Source organism: Mauremys mutica, chromosome 2, assembly GCF_020497125.1.
Source record: "Mauremys mutica isolate MM-2020 ecotype Southern chromosome 2, ASM2049712v1, whole genome shotgun sequence".
In the NCBI taxonomy this organism is placed as follows: Eukaryota; Metazoa; Chordata; order Testudines; family Geoemydidae; genus Mauremys; species Mauremys mutica.
The window spans coordinates 247,544,202-247,571,223 of NC_059073.1; the positions used below are offsets into that span (position 1 = coordinate 247,544,202).

The 27,022-nt window shown below is 43.3% G+C and overlaps 1 protein-coding gene across 4 annotated transcripts in view; it reads right to left on the minus strand.

Moving 5' to 3' along the window:
- Positions 1-7,987: 7,987 nt before the first annotated feature.
- DYNC1I1 (dynein cytoplasmic 1 intermediate chain 1) overlaps positions 7,988-27,022 on the minus strand; it is a 241,604-nt gene continuing 222,569 nt past the window's right edge. For all 4 annotated transcript variants that reach the window (XM_045004527.1, XM_045004526.1, XM_045004524.1 and 1 more), the window contains one exon: positions 7,988-8,118. In XM_045004527.1, the coding sequence (XP_044860462.1) occupies positions 8,008-8,118 (111 nt within the window). In that variant the 3' untranslated portion in view covers positions 7,988-8,007. The remainder of the gene's footprint in view (positions 8,119-27,022) is intronic.

Sequence of the window (27,022 nt, forward strand, 5' to 3'; positions counted from 1 at the left end):
ATATAGTGCACGGTACGACATGTACCATGTAAGGCCCTGAACCCCCACAAATGGCTCTGATAGCATCAGGTAATAGCAAACTAGACTGATGTGTGATGGTGTCAATCCCCTCCCTGATTTATTTCTCTGTTGGTAGTGTAGATATTGAGCTATCACAATTTCAACCAAAAATTCTTAGTAAAGCCACATACAAAATATCCCTCTGCCACTAACTGCTCTTACAGATGATGGGGGGATTTAAAAAAAACACATGAATGTTGTGGTAGTATCCAAAGACTCTAGTCAGGATCAACATGTGCGAGGCTGTATGACACATTCTTGCCTTAGGTGCTGTATGGAGACACATGGTATGCTCCTTATGCTGAAGAGTTTACTGGCTCAGATCTTGTAAGATTTTGCTCTTTGCTTTATCTTTAGGAAAAAAAAAAGTTTTCAGATGTTTGCACTCTTCTGGTTTATGGATAAGTTATGCAGTGTGGGAGGGGTAAGGTGGGATGTAACCTCAGTTTATTTGCATCTTGCAGTTCTGTTGAGTAATCTGTTGTAAATTTTTGTTCAAGAATTGGTAAGCCTCCATATATTAGCATGGTGGGGTGTTTCTGAAGTGTTAAATCCATAGCCTTGCCATCTCCTTACACCATAGCTAGGGCATATATATTTTTGGCCAGGTGACAGGAGTTTTTGAGTTTGATAGCTTAATATTTACAATTTATAGCAACTTTTTTTGTGAGCAAACATACCACGAGCTTCAAAAATAACTTAGGCAAATTTTCCTAAACCTAAAAATATGAAAACCATTAAACCACTCTACAGCTTTCTTAGGGATAGATGGCCTTTTTGTCTTCATGTACCCCACATATGACATCACTTCTGGTGTGTTCCTACCTCCTTAGCTCTTCAGTGCTGACTAATTCCAGCAACTGACTGTTAGGGGGAGAAATCTGCCACCTCTCATTGAAACAGTTATTGTGAATTTCAAGCTTCAGGTTTTTTTGCTGAAATACTTATTAGCATTGCTTAGACTAGAAAACAATATTTAAATCTAGTGATTATCCATAAATTATTTAATGGTTTAGAATATCTAAACCTCAAGACACTTGATTTTGTAATTCTCTGGTGAGTTTGAAATGCAGCAAATACCCAGTAAAAAGCATGTGAGCATCTTGCATTTGTAACTACACAAGATGCACTGTATTCCTATTTATTATCCAAAAGGCGGCATGTGAATAGTGGCAGCCTCTGATGAAGGCGTTTGGCAAAGGCTTTTACATGTTACTGTTCAGCAAGAGGAGATATTTTAAGATGCATGTTAGTGGCTTTTTGCCATTATATGCCCTATTCCTCCTAGCATTAGGAAGCAATTCAGCCACTTGCAAAGTTCATCCTAGCTGCTTTGGTTATGTGTTAAAGAATTGTCTGATTTTTCTCTCTTTCCTCCCCCAAACCAAGTGATGGGGATTCGTTGTGTGCATAATACAGTAGATTATAACACAGTTGTATTACCAGAGAATTAACCCTGCTTAGGATCTTGACAGAAAATGACACTTTTAACCCTATTGACAGACATCTGTAATTATGCAAACCATCTCACTCCATCCACCGTGACTGCATGCTGCTTTGGTGATGGCAGTGTCCCTAGTCCCTTGCTTCTCAGTCAGATGCTAAGGTTATCAGACAATCTTGCTCTGAACTGATGAAGATTATCAAATCCTCATACAGCTAAATTTTTTCTTTGTCTAGCATTTTACTAAAGATTGCTCAAAACCCAGCAGCAGTAGGAATAGCAGTTCTCATGCCAAAGAACATCCACCTAACTTACAAATGCTGTTTCACCAGCATAGGTAACATGAATAATTTGTGCCATTCGTTCACAGTTACAACGAGGAACTAAATTTCCAGCAGAGTAATTTTGGGGGTACCTACCTTAAGGCACCTTAATGGGAGCCTGATTGTCAGATAGTGCTGAGCACCGCTCCTGTGAAAATCAGAACCCTTTGAGGTGTCTCAAGTTGGGCATCCAAAATAAAGACTCACCTTGATTATCCTCATTTAAATAAGAGCTTTAGATGAATACATTGAGCCTACATCTCAGAGGCTAAATTAAAGACTAAATTTTTAAGCCTTTCACATTGTACCTGGAGCTGCCAAAAGTGCCTTCAAACCAATGACACGCTATTTAGTCTGATCTGCTGAGCACTTTCTTTGCTCAGCTGCCACTATATTATTTACATGTTCTGGATGAACCGTGAAGCAGAGGGTCTGGTCACTTGAAATCATTAAAATCCCCTTGTGCTTTTTGTTAAGAATAGGAGCGTTAAACAGTATGTCCTGGCCAAATTCCAGCTTAGCTAATTGTTACCTTGGCAGCTTCAATTGGATATGGCAGTCCTCTTCATATTCCTATTGAGCATTGTGCACTTTTAAACAGCTACCCTATTTTGCCCCAGAGGAGGCTGCGTTTTGGTGGCAAGAGAAGTAAACCCTATTATCGTTTACAGCTATTGCCTTGAATTCCTTTCCTCCAACTCCACAACGGATTCCCTCCTCTCTGGCTTCTGCTCTGCTGAAACTGCCCTTATCAAGGTCTCTTCCTCATTAAGGTCTTGATCCTGCATCTCTGAAATAAAAAAAGAAGCTTTTGCCATTGACTTCAGTGAGTGCAGGATCAGAAAGTAAGGCCCAGATCCTCAAAGGTATTTAGGTATTGAAATCAGTGGGAGTTAGGTGCTTAAATACCTTTTGAAGGTCTGGTCATATATACCTTCACTGGCTCCTTCCTCAACACACCCAACTCAAGCCTCTTCCCCCGCACCTCTAAATGTCTTCATAAGTCTGCCCCTCCTTTTGCAAAACATGTCACATCCCCCACTGTCTCAGTGATGCCAGCCTTAATATCCCAAGTGTCTGCTTCTGTAATAATCATCTGTGTTCTTTTTTCCATGCTATCCTTACGTTTTCAGTGTCCTCTCTGGATCAATCTAAAAGGTTGCTGTGCTCTCCAGGCTTGTTTCCATTGTAATGCCTAGAAGAAATGGACCCACTAACAATATAGATGCTATTTTCTTGCTCATTCTTGACCAGTAGGCGTGTGTTCAGGGCTGTACAAATGTAGAGGGAAAAGGAAAGATTACAAATGAAATCCGACTTAGTCTGTACTGTATTGCCTAACTGCTGTTCAAATGCCAACCATGCAGTGATCCACAAATGTTTGTTTTACTCATCTTGTCTGAGGATGACTGTTGGCAAAAGGTGCATTTTGGGAGTGGAAGGGGTGGCTTCATTTTTATGAAACAAGAGTGGAGTTTTGTTTAGTGGGATCCTGAGCAAACGTGGGAACACTCTGGGGACATACAGGTACATTTAGGAAGCTAGTGAAAAGGAGATACTTGTTCGGACATGGATTGTATGAGGTGTCAGAAGGTTATCAACCATGGATAAGGCTAAGATTTTGTCATGGATATTTTTAGTAGAAGTCACAGACAGGTCACGGGCAATAAACAGAAATTCACGGAAGCCATGACCTGTCCCTGACTTCTACTAAAAACATCCCTGACAAAATGGGGAGGGAGGAGGGTCCAGTACCCTGACCCACTGCATGCAACGCCAGGAAGCTGCCTAGTGGCTAGGAGCTGGAAGGGACCCCTGACCCCAGGGCCGGGAGCTGGCAGGGATCCCCCGTCACCCTGTAGAGGTGGGAGCTGGTGGGGGTGGTGGTCCCACACCACCTACAGTGACTGGGAACTGCAGGGTCCCCTGCCACCCTCTGGTGAGAGAGGGTCTGCTGCTGCAGCAGCAGGAGGACTGCTGTGGGGCCCTAATGTCACGGAAAGTCATTAAATCCATGACTTCTGTGACGGACTCGAAGCTTTAACCATGGATAGCCGGGAAAGAACTCCATGCAGCAGGCCTGTCCATGAGAGCTGGCGTGAAAGCACAAACAAACAGTTGCTTTACTCCATAGCAGAACCCTATTCTTCCAAGACTGAGCTGCAATATTTTAGGCTCAACCTTATTTATGTTCTACCCTGACCTTGTGCCAGGAGCGTCAAACAGAAGAGGTCCAGTGCTGAGCCTCCTTTTTTACCCGGGTGTCCCCAAAGAAAAAAGAGATCACTCTTGGAAAAACCATCACCAGCATCTTCTCTGTGCTCTAGGCCTGCCGCCAGGGGGCTAGGAGGAGCGGTGTTCTGTGCCAAGTGGGCATTGTCCTGCGTGCACAGCAGTGAATCCTGAAGAGTCTTCTGAGGTTTCTCTGAAAACTGTTTTACAAGCTATTAAAGCCATAAAGGAGCGAGAGGTTGGAAGGTAAAACATGCAGCATTTTCCCCTTAGGTTTCAAAACTGAAAGGTAATATGGAAAAAGTAGAGGCAAATTTGCCAGCAGTTTACAATGCAGTGCAAGAACTGGCTAGTCTTAATAACTTCCACAGTGTATGAGGGAGTTTTTTCAGCTATGAATTGAAATAATGGAACAACATATTCAGAAAAACACCTCCCATCCCCCTAAACCTGAGCTCACTGGTAGGAGAGTTCGAGGCAATGCAGTGCCTGGAATGCTGGATTTATTGGGCTTTCAATTGGAAGCCCAATAGACCTCACCCTTGTTTTCCAATTTTGTTTTCCAATTTTGTGTACTCAGTTGGGCATGCAAGGGGCATCATTTAGATGTTCTCTCTCTGACTTACCAGCGCAATTACATTTGATGTCTAGTGCATCTTCTGCAAAAGGATGTCTGCCACTCAGGGCATGATTCCATAGATTGGTACGGGGAGCGGGGGAGAAGTGAAGATGTCAAGCTCTGAAGTGCTGTCTCCTGCTCCGTTGGGCAGGACCAGGTTGTCTGTTTGGTTAGCAAGTACTGCAGATAGCTGCATGTATAGTAGCCATCTAATAGGTAGGGCCCTATCAAATTCACAGCCATGAAAAACACGTCATGAGCTGTGAAATCTGGTCTTTCGTGTGCGTTTACCCTATACTAAACAGATTTCATGGGGGAGACCAGTCAAATTGGGGATCTTGACCCCAAAGGGAGTTCTGAGGGGGGGGTCACAAGGTTATTTTGGAGGATTGTGGTATTGCCATCCTGACTTCTGCACTGCCTTCAAAGCTGGGCAGCTGGAGAGCTGTTGGCTGGGCATCCAGCTCTGAAGGCAGCGCCCCGCCAGCAGCAGCACAGAAGTAAGGATGGCATTGCATGGTATTGCTACTCTTACTTCTGCGCTGCTGCCTGCAGAGCTCGTCAGCCAGAAAGTGGCGGCTGCTGACTGAGGGCCCAGCTCTGCAGGCAGCAGCACAGAAGTAAGAGTAGCAATACCATGCCATGCCATCCTTCTGCACTGATGCTGGCAGCAGCTCTGCCTTCAGAGCTGGGCAGGTGGAGAGCGGCAGCTGCTAGCCAGAAGCCCAGCTCTGAAGCCAGCAGCAACGCAGAAGTAAGCGTAGAGTAGCACAACCTCCCCCTACAATAACTTTGCAAACCCCCTTGCCCCCACCCCAAACTCCTTTCTGGGTCAGGATCCCTACAATTACAACACTGAACTTTCAGATTTAAATAACTGAAATAATTAATTTTATTTTTTTTAAAACCTATTACTGTGAAATTGAGCAAACTTGATCTTGACTTTCGTAGGGTCCTACTAATAGGACTAGAGAGGCCTTCTACCATGCAGGCTGCAGGCAGCTTAGAAGTGAGTGTGAGTGTAAGGAAGTCTTCTCCTCGCCACCTCAGTATGTTAGTAGGGTGACCAGATGCCCTGATATTAGGGGCTTTGTCTTATGTAGGCAACTGTTAACCCCCTCCCCCAGTCCTGATTTTTCACACGTGCTACCTTGTGTGTAAATTACACCAGTGTAGACACTCCTAGGGCTGGTCCACATTCCGAGTGGTCCTGTGGTTGAGCCTGGCTGTGAAGCACAGCTGGCTGATACAATGCTAAACACATGTTTGGTGGGCTAAGACTAGTTGCATGATGCAATCGGTCCTGGTTTATGTTGACTGCAAAGTTGCTGGCAGCAGCGTATCCGCTAACTCTGTTCTTCACAGCCATGTCCAGACTTGCCCTAGTTTGACTCATCGTGGAATCAGCCTTCATGTCTGATGCTCTGGGACAAGATGCGTGGACTGATGCATTAGCCAAGTCTGCATCCTAGCGCTTTTTGGAATGCTGCTGTTGCATCCTGCCATGCTACTTGCACAGGGGTGAAAAGAAAATGCTGCCTGCAGCCCTTTCCCCACCCGTGCACAAGGGGGCAGTACATGTAGGAGCTCTCTACCTTACACCCTGGCATGCAGCAGAGAGCTGTTCATATTGTTAGAGAGCAATGTTGTAACTATGCACAGATATACATGGAAAAACATCATCTGGAACAGGGGTTCTCAGCCTTTTTCTTTTTAAGGCCTCCCTCAACATATTATAAAAACTCCCCGGCCCAGGTCTGCCCCAACAATTGTTTTTTCTGCATATAAAAGCCAGGGCCGACATTAGGGGTAGCAAATAGGGCAACGGCATGGAGCCCCATGCAACAGGGGGCCCCCACAAAGCTACATTGCTCAGGCTTCGACTTCAACCCTGAGTGATGGAGCTCAGGGCCTTGGGCTTCAAACCCAGGTGGTGGGGCTTTGGCTTTCCACTCTGGGCCCCAGCGAGTCTAATGCTGGCCCTGCTTGGCAGACCCCCTGAAGCCTGAGAAGCACTGATCTAGAAGGTGACAAAGGGTAGTTCTCCTAGACTGTCATGAAAATTTGTAGCAGGACCTGATGCATGTAAATGCATTAACAAAAGCCTAAGGGATCGGCAACCTTTGGCCCATAGCTCGCCAGGGTAAGCCCCCTGGCAGGCTGGGCCGTTTTGTTTACCTGCCGTGTCCGCAGGTTCAGCCAATCACGGCTCCCACTGGCTGCGGTTCACCATCGCAGGCCAATGGGGGCGGCGGGAAGCGGCGGCCAGCACATCCCTCAGCCCGCGCCACTTCCCAGTGGAAGCCGTAATTGGCCGAACCTGCAGACGCGTCAGGTAAACAAAACGGCCTGGCCTGCCAGGGGGCTTACCCTGGCGAGCTGCATGCCAAAGGTTGCCGATCCCTGCCATAGCAGTTGTATGAGCATTCTGTAATTCTTGGAAGTCACATGTTCCCAGTGCCTAGCCAGTGTCCCGCGATTAACATGCTGAGTGCTGCTGGCCAAAAAAGGTTAACTACGTTGCTCCAGAATAAGTTTATTGGCAATATTGGTGTCATACTCAGGAACCACAATTCTTTGTCAGCCTGTTAGTGTTACCATGACAAGTATCAACAACCAACTGTACGTGAAATATTGTTAAAGTGCCTAGAAATAATAGGCATTTTAAAAAAATCATTCCATCCACTCAAACAAATATTTATAGATTTTACATCTTTAGTATTTGACTGGTAATGTAGCCTCTACAGCAGCACAGAGACAATGCAGTGCTCTCATTATGCACATGCTTTAGGATCATTTATTTTAATGCTTTCAAATAAATACGTTCCATGCAGCACACCGCAATAAATAAGGAGCAGCAACTTTTGTATAGTACATCCATTCATAATGTAAGTCACCATGTGAAACACCACATCTAAAGTCTTTGGCCCAGTCCCATATCATGAAGCACACCACATCTGCACATAATCATATCTGGCTTCATATGGATTTAATAGGACTATGCCAGAAGTGCATGTGAGCACAAGTTTAACCATGGTTTCTAGCTATTAAATACAGCTACTAAGTAGTTAAAAGGCAACAGCTAAACCCATAAAGGTTTGATTTGTCTTCTCTTTCTTACGTTTCAGACAGAAATATAAAGTATGGAACAGCTCTGGAGATTCTCAGCCTTGTGTAAAGCGCGGTGTGATTAACATGGAGCTCTCTAAGCAATGCTGGCAGGGACACTGGCATCAAAAGCCACAGCGATACTGATTTGACACCAAAAACTGGCATACTCAACAGGGGATAGATGCTGCACTAGACAAACAGTGGAAACCTCCTTTTCTCTAGGCAGACAATTCTACAGTCCCTTCCTCTTCACTGTCTGCTCTGTTGGCACGGATTTCAACCAATGTCCGAGCAAAACGGGTCCATTCGTCATTGTGTGGAACAGCGAGCTGGAAAATAAATGAAATGAAAGGGTCAAGTGGGTATGCACAAAAAGAGAATACTTTGCAGTGTAAAGATAATATCTTGGGGCCCAAATCTGCAGGCCTGACTCGTGTATAATTCCTACTAGAGTCAATGTGAATTGTGCGTGATTAAGGACTGCAGCATGGGGCCCTCGCAAAAGAACTCTGTCGTTTACTTCTGCAGTTGTACAGCAATGACATGTTTTCAGGACAAATTTATCATCTCCCTCTTTAGAATCAGTTGGAAATAATGCTGCATTTTAAAGCCCATTTCTCCCGTCCTTACCTGAGTAAAGCGCTAACTGATACCAATGAATGTTTTGTCTGAGTAAAAGCTGCAAAATTTGGCCCTATATTAGTATATTTGATATTTTTCAAGACAACACAAGGCCCTGATCCTGCAAATGTTTACACACATGCTTAATTTTACAAAGGTGAGGCATCCAAAGAAGTCAATGAGACTATTCCTGAGTATAATTATATGCAAGATTGGGGTCAAGGGCCCAGATTTGTAATGGTAATTAGGTGAAATCAATGGGAATTAGGCCCCTAAATACCTTTAAAAATGTAGTCCTAAATGCATATGATAACACAGTCTTTAGGTAAAGAATTATACTGTTCTAAAGTTCATTAATACTTCCAATAGCAATCTCAATAAATGCTTACTTTAGTTGTCCTCCTCAATGTTAAATAAGTTCCAATAATAAAAAATACATTTTCATAAAAATGTTAAACTGCTCAAGCAGACCAAGTAAATATTGCTTTACTGATCTGATTTTTGAAGTCGTCATGCAATGTCCTTTTCCATTTAATAGTATTAATCTTTTTAGTGAAGACGCATCACACATTAGGCTCCACGAGGAACACGTAAGCCAGATAGCTAAACTTCCAGATAGAATGTTTTAGTGATCTAGCAAAACAATGCTGCAGTCCTTTCCAGTTCGATCTAACATTGCAGTTCCTGAGCGAGAATGCGAAACAGGATTGATACAATCATGGAAAAATTCAAACAACTTCCTGAACATACATTTTTATTGACTCAAATACCAGAAAATGGCAACAAGCATCTAAATTAACCATGCATGTATTTGCTGCTGTCTTAAAGCTTGTGATCTTTCCCTGGAAGGTAGTAAGAAAAAGGAACTGTTTACAGACATTATGCAGCTTTTGGTGCTGAACAAGGAACTGTTTAAAGACATGAAGCAGTATGGTACACTAGGTTGGCTGTTAGCATATAATAAAACCGAGTTACTATTTTATGCACATTACAAGAGGAACACTTTGCAGGCTCAGAAAAAGTAAGACCATAATGGATCCAGTCTATAGTGTCCAATATGCAATTGATATAGGCTCAACGGAGAGCTTGCTACTTTAAAAAAAAAAAAAAGGAACAATTATTATTCACACTTAAGGTAGATTTCATTAGTTTAGAAATAGTAGATTGCAGAACTGTAACAGGCATTTTTTCGATGACAGCTTAACCGGTCTCTTAATATGCACAGGCAACTGTCAATATCAGTGGAAGCTGAGAAAAAACTGATATTATATGTACTATGTTCAAGGCCCCGGTTGTGCAAGCCCGCGAGTAGGAGTCCCATGTGGATGACCTTCACAGTCAAAGTTAATCACCTGTGTAAGAGTGTGCAGGGTGAAGCCTTACTGCCCGATCCAAATCTCACTGGAGTCAATGAGCGTCTTTCCAGCTATTTCAGCTTTGGATCTGGCTCAACGTCAGGAGGCAATTCAACATTGAATATGTGGGAAAATATTGTGAAGTTTAAAAAGACCCATGGATAGCATGTATTCAAACCACTCAGCTACAGTATGAAAAGTGAGCTTACAACTATAATTATTTTTCTATGTATTTTGATTATTGGACTTTGGTTAAATAGTTATTCAGTTTGTATTCTTTGGCAGCAGTCTTTCTAGGAAAGCTCTCTCAGCTCGTGAGAATACTGAATGATATCTCATTGTGCCTTTGCTCACAATCTATTTTTGCTACTTTTACCCCTGAATCTCTAATATCCATTTTTTGCATATTTTCTCCTTGATTTTATTATTAGCGAAGCACTCAGGAATTGAGTCCAACGCTCAAGACGCAAGCAGCTTGAATTAGCTGTCTGAAAGCATATACAGAAATGGATCTAGTCTTATTTGTATTTGAAAGATCTTCCTCTCTTTGAAAATACAATATATGATTGGGGGAAATAAAAACAAAAGCTAAGGAGGCAAGTACGCAAAAACATCAGCACTGAAAGCTCGATCATGACTACACACCCGTACAAGAGATGATTTTACAAGCTAAGTGGCATTACATGCCCACAGATATAAGATCAGAATAGGGCCCCTAGAGGCTAACACAGCTGCAGTGTTACACAGATCAGCTGTTAAAAGCTTTGCCACTGCACGCACTGCCTACTGATGCTTCTTTCATAAAGGGTTTCATTTTCTTGCAGAGCATAATAGTGTAACGTTATTAATATGTTGCATCAAAATATGAAAAGAGCCAAATCCATACAAAACCAAACACATTAAATAATGAAATAAGGACAATTCTGTTCCTATGTTTTTTTCTTTTTGAGTAACAGCCGCATTGCAACTTAACTGAACAATCTAAAGAGCATTATTTTGTATTTCAGGAAGTGAATAGGTAAAGTTACATTGGAAAAGAAATAAAGACAATAATGAATTTTAATAAAAAATTATACATTCATAGAGTGTAAGGCCAGACCATTATAAGGTCTGTCCTGCACAACCCAGGCCATAGAATAAATAAATGCCAGGCTGTCAGAACAACTTTGGTACTGATCCTGCATATCCTTGCATCCGAAGAAGTGGGTATTCACCCACGAAAGCTCATGCTGCAAATCGTCTGTTAGTCTATAAGGTGCCACAGGATTCTTTGCTGCTTCTACAGAACCAGACTAACACAGCTACCCCTCCGATACTGCACATTCTCATTACTTATAGAAGTAAGCACCACCTTGAGCAGAAAGTGTTTACAGGGTCAGACTCTTATTTTTAAATTTGAAAAATCACCTCTTCCCAAAACCCAAACCAGACGGAGTGAAGTACATACATTTACCGTACAAAAGTAAATAAAAGAAAAGTTGGTGGAACCATCCAGATGTACACATGCCACAAATGAGAATGATACATGAGCTTATTACTGCAACTTTTGTCCTTCATCTCACTCCACTTATTGCTTGTTCATTTCATTTACAGAGTCATGTCTAATGTTAGGGCCCAATCCTGCAAATAAAACTGTTTTCAGGGTGATGGCCTTACAGTGGAAAGGGACAGCGGTAGGGAAAAGGGTTGAAATCCCAGCCCTATCGAAATCAATGGCAACATTTCCATTGACTTCAGTGGAACCAGAATTACACTCCATGTCTTTGGATTTGGTCTATACGGTGCCTGCCACAAGGTTGGGTGCTGTATAGACAACTAACTACAATGATTAAAAATGAAGATCTGCAAAACCAACATGGACTTGGAAAAATATGCGTAAAACATCCATAAATATCCATTCACATTTTAAATGCATTTGTTTGGGCCATGCACAGACCCCTTGTCCAGTCATTTCCCACAAAAATTCCAACAAGCACGTTTTACTTGCAACAAACCAAACCAAAACAAATGGCATAGTTGGCTGGCTGTGGCATTTGAAAAAAATTAGGTAAGAGAAGCAACACCGTGTGGCTTATGTGATCACTTACAGCTAGAGATGGCCAACTTTTTTCGACGTTTCTGTGAAAAGCTATAAGATTTTTACCATTAAATATTTCACAAATGTAGCTATTTTCCGACCCCCCCATCCACTTACAACAAAGCAACATCGCTAGATTTTTCAAATATCCGTGAGTATTACATGCAGTAAAATGTTTCCAAAAATGCTAGTCACAGAATATATTTGGATAATAAAAACATTAGCATAAATTGCCATCAGCTTATGGCTATTTTGTGAGCAGAAATAGAACGTAAATGGTAGCTCTCTAGGTTCTTAGCCCCTTCATGACGATAAACTAAGCACCTTGCTCTAGCCTAGCTACAATAATGTTATATTTATAAATGGCCAGCTAGCAATACTGACAACAGAAGTTGGTATTTACAAATGAGTGCGAAGGATTTAGTCATACATTGCCCATTAAAGTATTGAAAGATAGACAGGTAGCTAAATCACCTGCATAGCTTTGAAAAATCTCTACCAGAGACTTTAGGCCTCAGGCCTACAAACATTAGGCATGCAGTAAATGCTATGCACACAGGTAATCAGACTGCTCATGTATGCAAAGTTACACATGTGCTTACGTGTTTGCAGGACTGAGACTTTGGTAAATCTGATGGGGCTGAATTTGGGATTAAATTTTGCTTTTGGGTGCAGGCATTCAACTAGGAGGCCATACTTGGCCCTTTCTGTTTTTTCTCAAACTTGTAAGTTCCTTGCTATGTATAGCATGCATCTTTCAGCATCACAAAAAACCATTTTGTTTCTAAATGAAACACTGATGAAAAATACTCCTTGTTTCTACTTCTGTAACCTAAATAAACTTACATTATTTTTAACCTATTGAAACCCGGCCCTGCTTGTCTGATAAGTACCTATGTATCAAATGGACTATAAAGATTCCAACCTGTTTCTATCCACTGTTTAGCAACTGAGCTATGTGCCTCAAACCTTAGGGATTATTTTTTCCACCAGCTCTACCACTGTGATTTCAGATAAACAGGTTTAAGTTAAATCGCATCTTAGATTCAGCAAGAAAACATGGATTGGTGGGATGTTTCCATACATTGAATGGTGGTAGATGATGGATTCTGACCACTTCTGTGTCAGCAAAAAAAAACAATTTCCAAAATCAAAGTATCTTCAGGACATCTTACAACTCCTTAGTCTCCAAAACCCAATGTAAAGTAAAGCTAGTTCAGCCGCAAAAAATGATTCCTGCTGTGAGGTGCAGGCAGTAACTTACTAGCAGCAGCCCCATCTAATATGAAGTCACCAGGGATGTGGATAAGTAATTTCAGAACACTATGAGCCAAATTCACTCTGTTTTGGAGTTGTGCCAGCATAAATGTGGCTCTGCCTGTAATTGGAAGATTTTACTCTCACAATCTCAGTCAGTTTGTGCCAGCATTAACCCTATATCCCCCTGTGTTTCATTCTAATCAAAGAAAATCTCGGGCTGGTGGCCTCAGTCAGCATAGTGTAAGTCGGAGCGGAATTTAAGACAAGAATGAATAATGTGGCACTGCTAAGGTAGCATGGCTCAGACTGAAGGCAAAGATACGGCATTCGTTTCCCTTCTCTGACATGCCACAACCTCTTCTGATTTCTTTGGCAACTTAATCCTTTAGTGACAGTAAACGTGACTGGCTAGAGGTGCCAATACAGACAATATATGATCCTTGGCTTTGCAAAACTTCTGACATTTTGGTTAAAATTCTGTTAAAAACAACATGATAATTATCCTAGGCTGAAAGATTGTCTCTTGTGACTTTGGTCTCCCAGCATAAACATATGCTTCAGATGTGAGTTCCCATTAGGTGGATAGCCTGTGCACATTCTGGTAAGAAACAATGGAGCGCCTTACACAACGGGCTAATTCTCCCCTATGCTGGTTCTTCATAAATAGGAGAATGGAAACTGCATGTATCCACCTGCAGAGTTTCTTTAATCCTTTAACCTAAGGCGAGGGTTTCCCCATCACCATGTATGGATGACCCCATCCCCTAAACATGAAGGTTCCCCAAGATATCCCCAAAACAAGCTGTGTTCATGCAGAGTTGTGTCCTGTGGGCTGCACAGGAGGTGTGCTACTAGGAACTCCCTTGACGATCGCTGTACTTGAAATCTCACATCAGAGGCAGCGAAAACCATAGCGGGGGGAAAAATCAGCACCAATTCCTGCACACCTTGTAACCTGTGCCACCTTGCCAAGGGTGTTCAGGGCATGGGAACCTGACAACTCCTTCCTCCATAGGGACTCCACAGTGTTCAGATTCCATGGCCAAGTGAAGGGGGGATCAGGTAGGAACATGCCATGCAGGCAGCACTTCCAGCTTTCGCACCCCTGCCCTGGAACAGTGGCAACAAGATCCCTTCCACCTTCCAGGGGGACAGTGAGGCCTGTGTTTGCTAGTTACATTTAATTTAAATGATTAAATCTCATGCTTAAATCTATGCCCAGCAGTGTTGGGTTTACAATGGCACCATGGAGCCAGGCTCAGAAGGGGCCCCGACCTGCTCTGCTTGCACTGTACCGAGACCTCACCAGCCCGCTGACTCCCCCCAGACCCCGCCCCCCACTTGCTCCTCTCAGCCTGCCCACCATCTGGCCAAGGGCTCCTCTCCATCCCCTGGTCTCACCTGCTGGCTTCTCTCTGCCGCCTGGCTGGACCCCAGTGCACTTCCGGCTCCGGGCAGTCTCTGCTTCCTGTCACCTGTGGGGCCCCCAGGGCCAGTGCAACCATTTAGGCATCCTAGGCGGTCGCCTAGGGCGCTAGGATTTGGGGGGGCGGCATTTTCTTCGGCAGCAACCGCAGCGATCAGATATTTGGCCGCCCTGGTTGCCGCCGGCATTTAGGCGGAGGGAGCTGGGGCAGGAGGGCGTGGGGAGGGCCGCCTGCAGCAAGTGGCGGGGGGGCGGCATGCAGGGGAACTCCCCGCCCCAGCTCACCCCTGCCCCGCCTCCTCCCCGAGCACGCCGTGGCTGCTTCACTTCTCCCGCCTCCCAGGCTTGCGGCGCCTAAGCTGATTGCCACGGGGGGGGGGAGGGCGCCTCAGGGCAGAGAGGGGGAGCTGCTGCAAGGGGGAGGGTGCCTCAGGGCGGGGACTCAGGGACGGGGGAGGGCGCAAGGTGGAAGTTTCGCCTAGGGCACGAAACATCCTTGCACCAGCCCTGGGGGCCCCACTCGTCTCCCTGGAGCTGAGCCGCCAGGGACTGATGCAGAAGCCTGGCCAATCTCGGCCAGTTGTGGGGGGGGGGGGCGCAGCGTGGCGGGGGCTTGGCTGGGCGCCTCTAGGCAAGTGGGTCCTGATGGAGCCCGGGCCTGGCTGATCGCGCCACTTCCGAGGGGACGGAGCGATTCCCCACCCTGGCGGCTCAGCCCGGCAGACACAGTCGCCGCCTAGCAGGGCCGGTGAGTGGGGCTGGGAGGCAGGGCGTGGGGGAGTGGGTCTCTAGAGGGCCTGGGGTGGGTGCTGTGCTGTGAGGGGGTGGGGAAGATCTCTGTGTGTTGGGGCACTAGGGAGTGAGGGTTCTGTGTAGGGCACTGGGCAGTTGTGGCAGGGTCTGGGGGGGACACTGGGCATAGTGGGTCCGGGATGGCTTTGGCCATAGGGAATTGGGGGGGCGGGTGTTCCGCTGTTGGGCAGGGGGGCTGTGTGGTACGGCATGGGCCCACCCTTGAGGGGAAGGGGTACACTGAAGCACAGGGCCAGGCGGGCCATTGTGCATCTGGAAACTGCGGGTTTGTAAATAGTGCCCTCGCACTGGGCTGGGTGGAGCGGGGCCTCTCCTGCCATGCCATGTTGCCCCGGGCTGGCCCCTCACTCTAGAGACCAACCCCCCCCGCGCCATGCTCCATTGCCCCCATGGGGGGGGGCCCACAAATAAATTTGGCGCCAGGCCCACAAAAGGTTAATCCGGCCCTCTTTCCCCGCTTTGGCACCAGCCATTCGCTGGTTAAGCTAAGAGTCAAACTGCCTGTGTTCATGGACAGTGAGCTTGTGCACAGCTAGCTGTGGTGCTGAACTGCTCAAGGATGTCTCTGACAGGAGAATTTAACTCTTCCGAATACATTTCTCCCATTGGAGCAAGTCTCTCCAGTGTCTGTACATGCATCCGCTGCACATAGGTGTAAAAACAGAATCCTAAAAAGATCGTTTCCCTCCACAGTATATAAGCTACTTTCTGTATGTGCTGAACATAATTGGTTATTTGATGTCTTTTGCATATAAGAGGCCAGATTCTGATCTCAGTTACGTGGTAGGAAAGCAGAAACTTTCACCGTGTAATGGAGATCAAAAACTGGCCTATATTTTAAAATATTTTAAAGTATCTTTTATGAGTTGTGGTTGGGTTTTTATTGGCGTCTTTCCCTGCTTCTCTGCCTTTATTCCTACAAGAGCTCTCTTTACAAAAAATCTCAGATCCAACAAGGACTAAAACTATACTGAAATTCACAATTCAGCTCTCTCATTTCTAAACCACTTCAGACCAAATTATGCTTGGCTTGAAAAGGACTGGTTAAAACATTTTGAAGAGTGGCTAATTAAGACATAAGGAAAAGTATTCAGGTTCATTTTAGTTTGATTTGTCAAATACAATAAGTATGGTAAGATAGTTATAATGACTAAGATGGTATGCTTCAGAACGAATACTTTGTGTGATTTATCGGCATCATTATAATCTTTCAATTTGATGGAGTCATTTAAAAAAACAAACCTCTAACCACAAGGGAATATTACTTTGTTTATTCTACATAGAATGCTATCCATATTATCATATAAAATGAAGTGCTGTCTTGAAAAGAAATTCATTGTAAACACTTTGTGAACAGAGTTCCCTGAGAAAAATATTCTTAAGATGATAAAATGTAAATATTACGCAGAGTGTTCCAGTTAGATAATTTTTTTCTAATTATTGTTCCAATCCTGCATTCTGTGTGAAGTGTAGCATTTGCAGGATCAGACCCAGACATTTAGAAATAAAAAGTCCAGACAGTTATAATTCACCCTAAGGCATCCAATCCGACCCAAATGCAGTGAATAAGTATTTGATCGCTGATTTTAATGCAGCACGTCAAAGCGAAAATAATATCTACAAATACAAACATTTCTATGCACACACATCTCCACCTATTTTGGCCCTGAGCTTGCCCTACTGAACTCAGTTGCAAAATGCCTTTGATATTTTTCTCAAGCATATGTATGTGTGTGTGTTTGAAAAAGGTCTATATTTTTCCAGTCCACTCCCTATGATTTTTTTTTCAATCAATTATAAAATATGATTTTAAAATGTCTATATTTTTACAGACAACTCCCTATGCCACACACATGGATGGAAACAAAGTGGGAGGTAATACGCGGTGAAATGGCCACCAATGTAATAACCAAGGGCACCTTTTTTCACATAACTACAATACCACTGTATTTAACTCTTGGGAGAGCCTAGCATCACTGTTAACAATGGATGAAACCATTGGCAAGAACTCAAAGCCAGCATACTGCATGCAGATGATTTTAATAAGATATAGTGTTTAGACCACAAAGGATACACTCCAGTGTAGCTCTGTATATATTTGTTTACTTAATTGAAGGACTGGAATACCATAAGCAGCCTAAATACTGGATTTATTCTACGCCCAGACGTCAGTCTAGTGTCACAGACACAGTATACACCAGCCTTCTGTGAAGTTCATTACTTAGACCTCATCTAGATTAACGTCTGCTATGAGTTACTTCCAGCAGGAGCTGATTTAACTAGTTCTGTACTAGTAAAAAAAAGGATTAAAGATTAGACTATACAACAAAAATACGTAACCTCTGTCTTCCAACAGAAATAGAATATAACTTATGTGAAGTTTGATTTTCTTTCTGTAAAACAGAAATAATAGCTTTTAAGTTATTATTTGATTGTACATTTTGTTCTTGATATAAAACACAACGTTTAAAAATAAATTTCAGTGTTTGTGTGAAGACAATGATCAAAACAATTTATTTCTTTCTGTAAAGGGTTTGGATCTTAAACTGAACATTTGAATACTGATTGTTTAAACAAACTCCTCAGTCTGACACATAGCCCTGTTGGAGCAACACTAACATCTAGGAAATATCAAACATCGGCTGTGAACTATACGTATGTTACACACAAGCAACTACGTTAAAAGAGTGTTAAAGTTGCAAAGCCAAGCACTTGAACGGTAGGAAATGCCAGTATTACGATTGCCTCTTGTGTATATGAACTATGCTCTGGTCTATAAATACATTACACCACATACTATTTTCTCCACGGTACCCCTGTCTTATTCAGTGCATGGGCTGGATGATGCTCACTGAATTAGCAGCTATTCAATGTTTTGCTATCTCATCACTGGTCGATGGGTGGCCCCAGGTCTTATTTATTTCACTCTATTCATCTTACTGTCCTTAAAGGCTTTTCTGTGATACTCAATATTTCAGCATCTGAGTGCTTCACAAATATTAATTTACTTTCACCGTCTCCATGAGATGAGGTAATATTATCCTCATTTTATATACTGGGAATGAGCAACCTAAAATGGGAGGCAGATTATCCCACATCTCTACTGCAGGATTCTTCTACTTTCCTCTGAAGCAAATGGTGCTGGCCACTGTCTGAGAGAGTGTACTGGGCTGGAGGGACCTCAGTCTCAACCAGAATGGCAATTCCTATATTCCTAACTGACACACGGAGATATTAAGATCAAAAGTCTCCATGAACTTTGTGTGCCCAATTTGACATGCCCGGTACCTGCTTTTTCAGAGTACTTAGCACTATATAGCACTTTCTATGCTCAAAGCACAGCTCCCACTGACTTCAGCTGCAGTTGTGAGCAGAGGCGGATGAAGGTTTATTGGGGCCCTAGGCACAAAGAACATTTGGTCCTCCCATACCACGAGGGCCCCGGGGTGCTGGAATCACAAGGGCCAGGCCCACCCACTTTGTTACGTGGGCATAGCAGCAGCGACAGGGGCTACACTTTGCAACGGGCTGATCAGCTCCCCTGCTGTGAAGTGCAGCCCCTGCTAGCGGTGCCAGCCTCTTCCTAGTGAGGGGCTGATATGGGCCCCTTCACCTGCTCCTCCTCTTCCCCACAAGGCCCCAGCCCCTCACCAGGCCAGAAGCCAGAGCCAGGCAGTGGTAAGGGCCACCCAGAGAGCCCCGGCCACTGTGGGGAGCCCCAGACCCCCACCTGCCTCCCCACTTCTACACAGGTTTTGGTGCTCCTGCAAGAACCCCCGACTTGGCTGTGGGCCTGTGCATTAATCCACCACTGGCTTTGAGCACTCAGGACTTCTGCAAATCAGACACCAGGGTCTCAAGTCAGGCACCCTGAAAACAAGGGGCACACAATTAGTGACCACCTGTGAAAAGTTTGGTTTAAATGACTTGCCTAGCTTCAGTCAGGAATGATGCCACAGAAGCAGGGCTGGAACCCAGTTTTCTACGACAGTATTCTAATGCCTTAACCATGAGCCCATCCTTTCTTCTTGGGCAGCTTCTTGCCTCATTCACTGCAAACCTGACAACTTCTGCAACAACTGAGGCAGGGGGTCCTACAGAAAATAGCCTGCATCACTACACAACCCTGATTCCTCCTCAGCCCACATCCCACAGGAGTCCTGGGAAGAAACAGTATGGGATCGTGAATCTAATTTCAAGGGATTTTTTCCCAAAGGTGTGTTTTTCCACAAAAACAAAAAAAGACACAGCCCTGACAAAACAACAATTTGCTAAATTGTCCCCTGCCAAATTGGCCTTGCTAAATTGGCCTCCCTTGCTGCATGGCTGTTCTAAAGCAGGGAGACACTCGAGCTTTTCAACAAAACAGTTGTGAGATTTTTTTTTTTTTTTAACATGGGCAAAATGATGTTCTTTCCCCTAATCTCAAGCTTGGAAATGGCTGAACCATCTTGCTAAAAAAGTTCAGCCTGAAACATATTCCAAACATGGAAAAACTCAGCCTGAATAATTGGTAAAGTTCTAAGCAATTGAAAACTGGGCAGTGTCGAGCAACATTAACTACAGCCAGCACCACCAGCTGCACCTATATTCATAGCTTTGGTTCAAAGTCTGCCATATACACGTATAAAGATCTTACATCCAGGGTCTCAAACAAATTAACCTCCAAGCTGTAGTTTAAAATGGAATCTCTTCTGTTATTTTAAAGGGACACGATGAACACATTGACATCCTGCATTAGTATTGCGCTGTGGAGAAAAGGGTTGAACAGCCACAAGAAGATAGGCTTATAGGTAGGAATGTTCCTTTGGGTCATTTTTTTTAAATCTCAGGCTTGTCTTATAATCTCCTGATTTTTGAATTAATATGGACCTGAACAATCTCAATGAGGTCAGTGGGCCTAGTCACGTGGGTAAAGGACCAGGTGAATTGTGCCTGCAGGAATGGGCTCCCAGCATGTGCATTGCTTGGTTTAATTTTGCAGGGGAAGGGTGTGCAAATTGCTGTCAACATTTAAGAGAAGGCAGCCCCCTTACTGAGCCCACCAAGCATATGTGTAAAGAGGCCTTTGACATGCAAAAGGTGGAGGATAAGGCTTGCAGGTCGACCCAAGTGAAACTGTGGGGCTTTTGCCACCTATTTCAGGGCTATTTTCTCCGTACCTGCACTTGCTTCCACTGAAATTTATGAAGTCTTCAATGGGAGTGGGAGAAGGCTCAGTGTTTACTAGGCCTCTCCCCTCTAAACACACACACATACAGCATCTAATATGAGGCTACTTTAATTAAGTTTAATGGCCAGTCACTAAATATGTGTGAAGGAGGGACAACATCACAGCTCTGCCATGCTCCACGGAAGCTACCCATGTTGCCTCCACAGTAGTGCTGTCCTGGGGACCAGGGGTTTCCAAGTTAGTTATTATTAACAGTTTCTACAGCACTATAAATGTATCGGGTGCTTCACAAACAGAGTGAAACACTTTCCCCCACCCCCAGTGTCATCTGTCTTCTATAAGATCCTCAGTTCCAGTTCAATTTCCATTTTTCAGTGTTGCCAACTGCTGCAATTTTAGTGCAAGGCTCAGGATATTTAGTGTTTTTTCTTAGTCCTAAATCTTGGAGCCATGTGACTTTCAGCAGTCATGTAAAGCTCATTAGGATCTCAGCCCATTCATTTTAAAAAGGGTGTTTCTAATCCTCAGGGTTGAAGAGAAAAGCTTGAAAAAGGTGAATCTCCAAAGGGCTCAAAACCAGAAACCAAATAAACCCCCACAGCTATTATTTTTTTAAAATCTCATGACTTTGGGGGAGGGAGGGCTGACATGATTTTTGAATGTTTGGGGTCACCCATTCTGGAGATTCAACTCCATTGGGGATGTAAATATCACCCTCTGTGCCAAGAGGGACAGCTGCAATGGAAAGAAGATTTGCCTTCTACCAGAGAAGAGCAGCTTGAAATTCAAGCCAAGGCCGCCTAGAAAAAGAAATGAATTATGCATCTACTGGTTGGCCTGGCCCCATCCCACTCCGGGCCAGTGCTGTCCTTTCCTGCTGTCCAGCCTCCAGGCACATTAATTGTGAGTGTAATTAACCATTGGAACAACTTACCCAAAGGTTCTGGGGGATTCTCCATCACCTGTGATTTTGAAACCAAGATTGGATGTTTTTCTAATTGCTCCATCTTAAAAAGGAATTATTTTGGGGAAGTTCTGTGACCTGCGTTATGCAAGCGGTCAGACTACAACAGTCCCGTATAGTCTATGAATCTATGGCTCAGTCTAGGGTTCCTAGTTGAACAGGGATTGTGGAGGCTTTTCCACTACTTCTCAGCTTTCAGTGGACTCTCACCTGAAAGGGCCCTGCAAATGAGTTCTACTATCACAAACAAACCCAGCCTACTAGGTGTACAGTACTTTTGGTTTGCATGAGAACTGCTGCAATTACTTACATTTCATTTCTTTGAAAGCATCACCATGAAGTAGCTGATTTTTGTTTTAAAGACACATTGCTGTCCTTCAAAGTACACTAGATAGACATAGGCTTTGTTGATTGCTTTGTTGATTGCTCCCGCCCACACACCCCTTGAAGAGGGTACGTGCACCAGCCTGTGTCTCATCTCAGCTTGAATTTTGGGAGAAGGACATAAAAATTCCTGTTAAGGAGAAATTGGTGTCTTTATGCTGTTTGGACAAAGATTCCAAACATAAGCAAGAGAACCCCAAGCTCCTTGGCTTGGGTTAGCCCTAAAGGGCATAAAAGCTTGCTTATTATGGAAGCTTCTATTACCTTTAGAATTCAAGGTAGTGCCTCATTTGTGTGTGTACGTTTACCTGCTTTAACCTTGTAAACAACTCTCCTTTCTTTTTCCTAATTACTAAACCTTTAGTGAGTTTGTTACAGGATTGGCTACAAGAGTTGTCTTTGCTTTGAGATCTCAGTACAATTGACCTGGGTTAAGTGACTCGTCCTTTGGGATTGGGAGTAACCTCATTATTGTTGCGAGTTTTGCGGTAAGGAACTATCTATCATAAAGTCCAGCTTGCCTGGGTGGCAAGATAAACTGGAATCCCAAGGGGACTGTCTGTGACTCTGTGGTAAGACTGTTATAGTGCTTTAGGAGTTCAGACTTGTTACTGGGTTCTTGACAGTCTGCCCTGAGGTTGGCACTCATGGTCGTGAGCCACTCCAGACAGCCTGACACAACCTATCAGACAGAAAAATGAAACTTCAGATGTGCAACCTTAGCTGCTGGATAGTGTATATATTAAGGCCCCGAATGTCTCTGCATCCTCAGCTGTGATTTTTAAGCTAAATGGCTCTTTTTCTAAATCATGAATTCAGTAGCTTTGTACTATTAAATGTAACATAATTTTGCAAACCATAACTAATTAAGTAATTAACACCATAATTAAGGACTCCCTCAGAACCCAAATTGCTGTTGAACCCACAGAAGATTAATTATACAAACTAACTCTTCTATCAGAAGGTTTATCTCCATGAAGCATTTATACCCACAATGAGAGTGCATGAATGCACTGCACACATACTAACATATATTTAAGTGAATTCGGCATGAAGTATTTTCCCATTGATACTCTGCATTATATACGAGCTATGCACATTTCCCATTCTTCTCGTAAGCATCGGTGGGTTCTCCTAGTGGAACAACACTATCTTAGGTTAAAACCTAACGTTTAAAATAGGGCTTATGCCTATACATTCACAATGGCTTTTACAATGGGGGGGAGGGGCAGAATCTTCCTGTGAATTTGTTTTATTCCTGTATACTAACTGATTATTTGAAGGTGCATGTTTTCACTGTCAGCATTCGGCTGCTCTGCTATATTTAATACAACTCAGTGCTGAGGGACTGGAAACCGGGTGAGGCTGCCATTGTACCTCCTTTACTCAGGAAAGCCTGGGATTGCATTGTTTTTTCCACAGAGCCTCCCCACAGGATTTCAGGGCCACCACAGCTGGGGAGCCACCACTGGGGCCTGAGCTAGTACAAATACACAGAGCCTCCAGAAAAAGGGATTGTCAGGTTTGTAGGCAGCCCCACTGCCTTTTCTGCAAGGGGGCAAATCTTCTCCCCTACCCTTCACCCCCAGGCTGGGTGATGTGGGAGGGTATCTGTGACCTTGCTCTTCCTCCTTCAGGTTTTACCATGGGGGACAGGATGACCTCCTCATCTATTCTCTCGTCTCCCACAGCATCTGAGCACCTACTAGCAGTGCAATAAGCTACATGATTAACATCTGTCACATGTGGTTTGTTCGCTCTCCCTCTCCACAGGGGAGGATCTGGGTCTTTGTGGGGAAAAGAGGAAACAAGAGGCCGTTTTAAATGTGACACAATAACCAAAATACTTGGAGTTGAACCTTTTTTGCTTCTTTATCATACAGCAAAAGGAGTAGGGGATGTCTTCTCGTTTCATTATAGAAATCCAAGTCTTGTCTCCCCTGGCAAACTCTCTGGTGACCTAATGAAATGCTACATTTGGAGAACTGGTGACAAGTTACATCATAAGAGACAAAGCTGAGCAATTGAGAGTCAAAGGGCTTTTAATCAGACTCTTTAAAACCTGGATTTTTGGTTGTTTTTGTTAATGCCTCTAACTCCAATACCTAGCTAACATTTGAGAGAAAGCAGCAAAGAGTTCTGTGGCACCTTATAGACTAACAAACGTACTGGAGCACAATGCTTTGCAGATCGAGACTAACACAGCTACCCCTCTGATATTTGAGAGAAAGGATATCTTTCTTAGCGATTCCAACTCCCTTCCTGCCAGTTAGGCATAAAGCTCACCTAACACATTTCCTGAGACTCCCAAGGAGTCCTCTAGCGTAACCAGGCAAGGTAAGAATTACCATTCCTCATATTTATATGGTAAACAAGCAGAAAATATTGTTAGAAATCTCCATGCTTACAGATTTCAAGTCTTTTTAAAGAAATAAAAACTGATATATGGGGTGCTGGAACAATTTGTACAATGGGGGTGGCTGAATGAGTCTCAGCAATCTATAAACCCTCTATATAATAGAAAACACTTTGAACCAGGGGGTGCGGGAGCACCCCTAGTTCCAGCACCTATGCTGATATAAACACAATTCTGGGTTTTAAAATAGCCGTTGGCAGATCACCTTGAAAACAATGGCAGCTGTTCGAAGCTTCTCAGAGGTTTAGAACACTAGGAGGAGTCTGCAATGGACGTGAATCGGCAGGGCAGAGTGCAGGTGAAGCAGTAAAAAGGACAAAAGTAGAAGAGGAAGGGAAACATGGTCTAGTAGATGGGGCACTGGACTGGTACTGAGGGTATCTAGGTTCAGTTCCCAGTCAAGCTCTACATTTCTTGTGTGCCTTTGAGCCAGTCACTTAAGCTACCCTGTGCCTCAGTTTCCCATGTGTAAAATGAGCATATTTCCCTAGCTCAAAGGGGTGTCTTAAGAACATAATCCATTAATGAGTGTGAGGATCTCAGAAACTATGCAGATGAAGGAAGGAGAGAGATTGAAGGTACAAGATAAAACACATTATTTTACCATTTAAGATGTGGACATTACTCCCATATATACCTGCACATAAGTATATTTGTGAACGGATACAGATAAGCCCGATTTGAAACTGGAAAACAGATTTAAATGTTAAGTTTTAACTTAATATAGTGTTATTTCGCCACTGGGGAAACGCACCAATGCACCCAAAGTAACCTAAGGTAATGAATATTGTAATGAGAAACACAAGTATTTAGGGTGATAATGACTGGACTCTGCGCTACTTAGATCAGCTCACCCCCTATGGAGGCTACCAAAGCTTAAAGATTTTATCACTCTAGTAATCAGCAATGGGTAATGGCTTTCATAAAACACAGTAATTAAACTGACTCATTTCCAACCAGTGCGTTTTTTTCATTAGGGAGTTCTTATTTTAGCTACTTCAAAAATACCTTTGTGAACACTGGTAGCTGCCTTCTTGAATTCCAGAATCTAAGATTTGCTTCATTTTTAAAATAATAAATAATAAAAACTCTAGCCCTTACAGTGGCAAAGATACATTTCGGAATGTGAACCACATATAAAACCAATGCCACAATGTATACCTGAGTCTGAAGAAAACCTGAAACAACCGTGCTGAAAGAGGTGAATTGCTCCTTTTATCTCAATCAGAAGTTAATGCTGAAATGTAACAAATATGATTTAAATATCACCACTGTTAATTATTTCACTGCTGATCAAAGCATGCAAGAAAGCAGCGAGATTATCTTTTTATGAAGATCTGCACAGTTTACTGTGAATGATTTCTCTTTTTGGTGTCTCCAGGGGGTGGAAGTTGGTTTGTGGGTGGAGTCTGGAGAATATCATGTCTTACTTTTCTCCAGTTGGATCCTGATTGCTACTGACCCTAACACTAACCTGTCTGATAACCCTGCCAAACAGACGCAACCACTGATATTTCCATAAGTTAATTAGTCTAATGAAACAAGTCATATGTGATCATCTGCCCCTCTAAATTACAACTTCGAACACTCTTTTAGAACATAATTTCTCTCCTTGTGTTGAAAATGCTTTTTCTTTTTTTTTTCAAGGTCTATATTTTACTACCATCAACTAACAGATTATTGATTTGAAAGTTATATCTATTTCTCAGGGAGGGATAGCTCAGTGGTTTGAGCATTAGCCTGCTAAACCCAGGCTTGTGAGTTGGAGCCACTTAGGGATCTGGGGCAAAATCAGTACTTGGTCCTGCTAGTGAAGGCAAGGGACTGGACTTGATGACCTTTCAAGGTCCCTTCCAGTTCTATGAGATAGGTATATTCTCCCCCCGCACCACAAACAAAATCTGCCCCAAAAGGATTAATGGAAAAAAAGAAATAATGGAAGGTAGAATAGAAGCTGCTGCTTTCACAACTGGAGCTACAAACAACATTCTAACTCAGATAAGCAGCAAACATGGCTGATAGAGAATATTTATGATAGCAGCATGTGTGTAACATCACTGGAAGCATGCACAATGGAAGCAAGCTTTCTATAAAATATATCTAGTTAGGTCTATCAATCAATCATCAGGGCATGTGAATAAATCTACAGTCAGTGGTCCATGTTCTAAAATCATCTGTTACCCTGTAGAGCCCTGGCTATTGAGTAAAAATGCCGTAAAACTACAGAAGCTAAATTGATTCATGATACATTTTACATACAGTCTTTTTTAAAAATATATCATAATTAAGTCTTATGGAAGTGAATATTTCCAATCTAACAGAAACTAACGCTCATTAAAAATGATTGTTTATATTCTCTGTCTAAATTAAATATGTTTCAGATCCTGTCACACTGAAACAATATGATTTTTCCCCCTCAATTTTTTAAGCCATTAGCTACCGATCTCCAAGTTGTTCTCACAAACCACCACACCTGTGCACATATTTCTGGATTATTTAAGTCTATTCTCCCCTGGAAGCATGCGCATGACTCCCATTAATGCTAATGGGCATAAAACACAAGCATGGAGGAGAAAATAGACCCCTCACTGTGAAAATAAATGTGTTCGGTTTTTTCAGACACGATGCCGAAATCAAACAACTAAAAGTACGTACTGTAAAAGACAACATTATCTGGTTTAACTGAAAATATCTGCATTATTTTTAACTCAGTGGTCATGGGCTCTGTCTCATCACCCATGTTT